General features: G+C 58.8%; 1 protein-coding gene across 1 annotated transcript; it reads left to right on the top strand.

Moving 5' to 3' along the window:
• Positions 1-254: 254 nt before the first annotated feature.
• On the top strand, positions 255-6,395 carry FOXF1 (forkhead box F1). Its single transcript, XM_045890617.3, has 2 exons — positions 255-2,218; positions 3,651-6,395. The coding sequence occupies exons 1-2, from the start codon at positions 1,090-1,092 to the stop codon at positions 3,809-3,811; spliced, it is 1,290 nt and encodes a 429-aa protein (XP_045746573.2). The 5' UTR covers positions 255-1,089; the 3' UTR covers positions 3,812-6,395.
• Positions 6,396-6,676: the final 281 nt, after the last annotated feature.

The raw sequence follows: 6,676 nt of genomic DNA, 5'->3' as shown, positions 1-6,676 counted from the left end.
TGGGAAGGCTCGCAGGAGCGTGAGTTTGCACTTCGGCCTCTTCGTAATTTACCGGGTTTGCACGTGCACCAATGCGTGCATGTGTGTGCGTGAATGAGCGAATGAGCGAGGCCGCTTGTTCCGGGAGGCTTGTCTGATTTGGGGCCCCACAGGGCCGCTGGTTCTCACTGGCTCCCGCCCGGCCCGCGGAGCCCGAGACAAAGCGGCAGCGGCCCGCCCTGAGCTTTCGTTTTCCGCCCGCGCTCGGCTCCCGCGGCTACCCGCCTGCTCGCGCGCTTCTGGGCGAGTCCAAAAAGTCCCGGGCGCAGCGCAGTCCTTCCCGGGGCGGGGAGAGCGGGTAGGCGGTCCCTCACGGGAACGTACGCCCGCTGGCCGCGGGGGCCCGTGGCCGAACCGGCTGTGCCCGCGGTGGCCACGGCCCGGTGCCCGCTGCCGGCGCTGCAGTTGCGACCTGCCACCGGGCTGTGCGCGTCGGGAAAGGCCCCGGGTGCCCGCGCCTCCGGGCGGGGGAGGCGGGGGGCCTGCGCGGAGCGGGGCTGAACCGCGGGCGGAGGGCGCATTAACACTTGCTCGCCAGGTTGGTGGAGGCGGGGCGGTGTTGCAGGCGGCCGCCGGGCGGCGAGGGTGGGGGCCCTTTAAAGCGCCCACCAACGCGGGCCGGAGGGGGGCAGGGAGGGGAGGGCCCTCCTGGAGGGTCTTAGGCCGGCCCGCGAGACGCCGCGGAGAGAAGATGCAGTGAGGCCGGCCTGGCTGGACTCGTGGAGCCGAGCGACACGGGTGGCGGGGGCGCAGTGCCGCTCCCCGCGGGGGCGCACGGCCGCAGGCCCCGGAGGTGGTGCCTTCCCCAAAAACCGGCGGGGGGGGGCTTCCTCGCGGCCTCTGCCGGGGCTGCAAAGAGGTTGCCCTCAGCCTCCGCTCGGCTCCTTCCCTAGTGGGAGGCGAGAGGGAAAGAGGGAGGAGAGAGAGGTGGGGGAGGAGGGAGCTGGGGAGAGGGGGGCTCCGCGCCAACCGCCGGCGGATCCAGCAGCTCCTCGGGGAGGACGGGCGGGGGAGGGCGCGCCGAGGCCCGCTCCGGAGAAGTGGCCGCGGATGACGGCAGAGGTGCAGCCAGCCCCGCGCGCGCAGCCCCCTCCCCCTCGCCCTCCTGCCCCCCCTCCTCTTCCTCCTCCTCCTCCTCCTCCCGGCTCGTCGGCGGCGCAGAGCAGCGGCGGCAGCGGCGGCGGCAGCAGCCACCCGATGTCTTCGGCGCCCGAGAAGCAGCAGCCACCGCACGGCGGCGGCGGCGGCGGCGGCGGCGGGGGAGGCGGCGCGGCCATGGACCCCGCGTCGTCCGGCCCGTCCAAGGCCAAGAAGACCAACGCCGGCATCCGGCGCCCCGAGAAGCCGCCCTACTCGTACATCGCGCTCATCGTCATGGCCATCCAGAGCTCGCCCACCAAGCGCCTGACGCTCAGCGAGATCTACCAGTTCCTGCAGAGCCGCTTCCCCTTCTTCCGCGGCTCCTACCAGGGCTGGAAGAACTCCGTGCGCCACAACCTCTCACTCAACGAGTGCTTCATCAAGCTGCCCAAGGGCCTCGGGCGGCCTGGCAAGGGCCACTACTGGACCATCGACCCGGCAAGCGAGTTCATGTTCGAGGAGGGCTCCTTTCGGCGGCGGCCGCGCGGCTTCCGAAGGAAATGCCAGGCGCTCAAGCCCATGTACAGCATGATGAACGGGCTCGGCTTCAACCACCTCCCGGACACCTACGGCTTCCAGAGCTCCGCCGGCGGCCTCTCGTGCCCGCCCAACAGCCTGGCGCTGGAGGGTGGCCTGGGCATGATGAACGGCCACTTGCCGGGCAACGTGGACGGCATGGCTTTGCCCGGCCACTCGGTGCCACACCTGCCCACCAACGGCGGCCACTCGTACATGGGCAGCTGTGGCGGTGCAGCGGCCGGTGAGTACCCGCACCACGACAGCTCGGTGCCTGCCTCCCCGCTGCTGCCTGCGGCCGCCAGTGGGGTCATGGAGCCGCACGCAGTCTACTCGGGCTCCACGGCCGCCTGGCCGCCCTCGGCCTCCGCAGCCCTCAACAGCGGCGCCTCCTACATCAAGCAGCAGCCCCTGTCCCCCTGCAACCCCGCGGCCAACCCCCTGTCTGGCAGTCTCTCCACACACTCCCTGGACCAGCCGTATCTACACCAGAACAGTCACAACGCCCCAGCTGAGTTGCAAGGTGAGTGGGGAGACCAGGGCTGTCCTAGTCCTGGGGGACTCCGGTCTCTGTCAGTGCGCTGAACCCAGCCCCCAAACCGCTGACCGCCCTGGGCGAGAGCTCGATGCCACTTCCGTGGGGTGCCAACCCCACTGCTTGGGGAGGCATCAGCTCTCCAGAGTATCTCTCAGCCTTGTATGCCGCCCTTTGAAGGGTGAGAAGGGTGCCGCCCTTTGAAAGGTGAAGGGGTGGAATTTAGGCCAAGATAATTGTTTCTCCTTTTCGGTTCCAACTCCCAGCTCCCTAGCCTGGCCAAGTAGGCCCCTTCCTCACCAAAAAGAACCCAATATTCTACATTTCTTTGAGTCCTCAGCTCCCTCACACCTCACAGCAAGTTCCCAGGATGGAGCCCAAGCCCAGTCTTGGCCAGCTGGCTGGGCCTCCCCTGTAATCGGCACCGGAAAGCTGCCGGGGCAGAAAGGGAGAGTTAGGCCCAAAGCTGCCTGGGCTGGGTGCTCAGAGGCCCAGCACCCACACCTCCCAGGGAACCAGGCCTGGCTGTGGGAAGGTCGAGTTGGGGGACATTTTGTGATGACAGAGGCAGAGAGGGGCTGTGGCCAGGCCCAAAGCAAGAGTTAGAGGTGCAGGCCCCACAGACTCTTTGTTTCTGAGGATCCAGGCTTTCAGTTCCCCAGGTACACTCCTCCCTACCCCTCTGAGAAGGAGATGCAGAAGAGTCCCCCCTCCGGCACTCTCCTCTCCGCACCCACCAGCCTCTCTGGGCCTGGTTCTGGAAAGGGCACGGAGGAGCTAAGCAGGGCCTGTCAGGGCTCAGCTGTCAGCCACCCGAGGGAGGCAGGAGCTGGCCTGGAGTTTGGAGGCCCGGCTCTCCACGGGGATCTCCCTGCTTGAGCTGCTTCACACTCCCTGGCTCTGCTGCCTCTCCACCCCTTGGGGGAGGGGGCTGTTCTCCAAGGGGCCCTTGCCCTGGAGAAGCCTCCAGCCACACCAGGGCCTCTGCAGGCTTTGGGGTTGGGAAGTGGGTGCCCCAGCACCAGGCACAGGCCTTGGGCTGGCCATGGAGGTGGAGGCCAGACTCCCCTTGAGGTCTGCTGGTCCATGGCGGCCCCCTCACCCCTTCCCCTTAAGCCTCAGGAAGCCCCCGCCCAGAGCTCTGGTGTCCGAGGCGAGAGAGGCCCACACAGCGGGCACCCAGGGAGCAGGGGTCATTGCTGGGGTCCTGGGATCTTCTGCTGGAGCACAGAGCCCAGGGCCTGAAACCCAGGGCCGCCTGGACCCGCCCGAGGCCGGAACTCTGGGAGTCTGGCACCTCGGTGGGGCGTAGGGAGGCAGCAGGGCCGTGCGCTGGAGCCGGGTGGCGGGGCTTCTCCGCCTGGAGCCCGGGGCCCCGACCCTAACTCTGCTCCCTGCCCTTCTGTTGCCTCCCTTGCAGGCATCCCGAGGTATCACTCCCAGTCCCCCGGCATGTGTGACCGCAAGGAGTTCGTCTTCTCCTTCAACACCATGGCATCCTCATCCATGCACTCGGCCGGCAGTGGCTCCTACTACCACCAGCAGGTCACCTACCAAGATATCAAGCCCTGCGTGATGTGAGGCCGCCGCTGGTGGGACCCTCCAGGCACGGGCGGCCTGGCGCAGGGACCCGGAACCCATCGCAAGAAACTGCTTTATTCTTGAGGTATAACCGTAGGCAGAAGACGAGGGTCTGACCCCTACCCACCCGGATTATTTGGAAAGGAATCCCCAAGGCAAAGACCCAGCATGGTGGTCAGAACCTCCTCCCCCACTCCTTCAAAAAATTAACAAATGGTGGCTGTGGGGCCTGGTCTGACTGCAGCTGTTGGTAAATAAAGTATCTATTTTTGATCCAGTCGAAGCCCGCTGAGAAGGTGCTGTATTGGCGGAAACCTCAACATCTAAACAAGAATTCTGCTGAGGCCTCTCCCCACCTTCCCTCCAATGGCAAAAGTGGGGGAAGGTTTTCAGAAGAAAGGCAAACATGTGAGACCATCATTATCAAATACTTTTATTTTTTGGTTGAGTATTTATCTTTATTTTTAATTTTTTTTGGGGGGGGGAAGAATGTCTTGAAATGCGCAAGTCTCCTCTTAGAGCTGTGTTTTGCAGGGAAGGGGGGGCCAGAAATCGTGTCTCCCTCCCTATCTCAGAAGCCCTCCAGCAACCACAGGTGGATCTTTGTGCGGACTTGCATTTCTGAAGCCACTGTTCGTCTTGCAAAAGGAAACCAGAAGGAGCCCAGAAGCAGGGGCTCCCCGGGCCTCTGCCCTCCCCTCAGCCCTCCTCTGCCTTCTCTACAGTCCTTTTGGTTTTGTTTCCAGTTGCATTTTGACTTTTTTGGCGGGTGTTTTTCTCACAAGACCCGACTGTCTCCCGATCTCTACTGTAAAAAACGTGCTGGTGTGAGAGCAAGGGGGTCACGGCGCAGCACGGGGACAGGGAAGGCCGGTGAGCGCACGAATTCAGGATTGCGGCGACGCAGAAAGGTTAAGGCACTTTTTTAAACTATAGCAAGGCTCATCCTGTTATTTATTCTACTTTCTTTCTCTAATAATCGAAACACCGCATAGGCTCCTCCGTTTATCAGTATTAATGGTGTAACTTTGTTGGCAATATTTGCCGCGTAGAATTTTTTTTTTTTAGAGATCCATTGTAAATTTGAAACAAAGTCCGATCTGTGTAAAAACAAATTTCCATATGTTTATATAAATATATATATAAAATGAAGGACTACCCCCTTTTTTTAGTATTTGGCTGCTGGGGTGCAGCATTTGTGACACGTATTTTAAATTTCCTTCTGCACTGTATAAAATGACAATTTGAGGATGTTTTGCCTTTTGTGTATTTTTTCCTAAAAAAAAGAACAAAAATAAAAATGTATAACATTTGTACATTGCCTTTAACATTGTATCAACTAGAAATAAAATCACATGAGTATTTTATTGGGATTGGGATTGCAGAATATCTTCCAAACCCCAAAATATACACGGAAGCCAGCTTGGGATCTCTAGACTTGTTTGTTGTAAAATATGGGTGATTCTGAATACTTTTTTCTTTTTCTTTTCTCTTCCCCCTTCTTCTTTTTTTTTTTTGCTAATCCTCCTCTTTCCATCCTTCACTTCCCACTGAAGTGAAATCTGGACATGAGTAACTATTTTTCTTGGCTTCTGTTTTTTAAGAAGAGCCCTCTGCCCCCCTAAGTGTCATTTCTTGTTTTAAAGATATAATCAGACGTTGAAAGAAAAACTGTGCTCCTCCTTTCCCCAGGGAAAACCATATAGATATAAGTATATATGTGATTTTTTTTTTTTTAACTTTTAACTTTTTTTTTTTGCCACCAATGAGAGTTTTACTTGGAGTTTCAGGCTTTACTGTTACCATACCCTAGCTGTTATAAATTATGAAACAACTTTAATTTTTTTGTACAGTTTTTGTCTTTTGTTTTTGTTTTTTGAGGGTTTTTTGTTTGTTTTTGGTGCTCTACACTTGGTTTTCCCCAACTGAGAAGTGAGTAAAATTTAAGCAAGAAAAGGACCATTGGTGGGAGAGCAAGGTGACAAAAACATTTCCATTCAGTAACATCTTCCCCAAAGTCATTGTGGGGGTAAAACACTGTTTAAAACCTGTGTCTCCAGCCGACCACCCTCTTTCTATTCCAATTCCCGCCTACCTAAGAAAACAAACAGTAAGATCACATTGTCTGTGCGGCCATTCAGGACCCACCGCAGTTTCTCTGCGTCGTGGGGTCGCGAGCCTCTGAACCTGGTTCTTCTCAAATTTGACATTTTGGACTTGAGGGTAATTTCTCCAGTGCTCTGTTACATCAAAATTATCAAACTCGCCCGAGCAATTAATGTCTCAAACTAACCGCTGTCTATAAAACCGAGATAAAGGGTACAGGAAAAGGCCGGTGACTCCATCCCTGGGGTCTCTGGTGGGCCGAAGCGGCGGGGCCGTGGTCTCCCAGCGCAGCCCGCTGTCGCCCGCACGCGCCTGGCCCTGCACTCTGGGAGCACGTTTGCGGCGAGCAGAGAAGGCACTGTCCTCCTGGGGTGGAGGCCACCACAGCATCCCATTGGTGCCCAGGAAAACAAGGCCAGAGAAAATCCCCTGGGGTCTCCAGTGCAGAAACTCAGCACTGCGCTCGCATCCAGGCAAGGACCACAGGCAAGAGTGGGCCGCGTCCTCCCTCCTGCGCCACGGAGACTGAGCCCCAATTAGGACCTAGGCTCCGGGAAGCGGGGTTGATTAGGAGAAACCCAATGCCAGCCCAACCGGCAAGCTCCCCAGTCTCCAGCAACGTCTCCAGCCTCTGCGCCCATTCTTTTGTCCCCCCCCCCCCCCCGCCCGGCCCCTTACGCCAGAGGTCTAGTGCGTTCTGACTGTGCTTGGCTTTGGTGCCGCTGGACCAGAGTCTGGGGCGGAGGTGAGCCCCGGCTT

The sequence above is a fragment of the Mirounga angustirostris genome, unplaced genomic scaffold (genome assembly GCF_029215605.1).
Source record: "Mirounga angustirostris isolate CCGP_5_RB_7025 unplaced genomic scaffold, mMirAng1.0.hap1 SCAF_16, whole genome shotgun sequence".
NCBI classification, from domain to species: Eukaryota; Metazoa; Chordata; class Mammalia; order Carnivora; family Phocidae; genus Mirounga; species Mirounga angustirostris.
This window is presented reverse-complemented; position numbering and strand designations above follow the sequence as displayed.

Coding starts and splice junctions, on each gene's coding strand:
- FOXF1 (XM_045890617.3), top strand. CDS start 1,090: ATGACGGCAGAGGTGCAGCCAGCCCCGCGCGCGCAGCCCCCTCCCCCT. Junction 2,219..3,650: donor CGCCCCAGCTGAGTTGCAAG/GTGAGTGGGGAG, acceptor CCTCCCTTGCAG/GCATCCCGAGGTATCACTCC.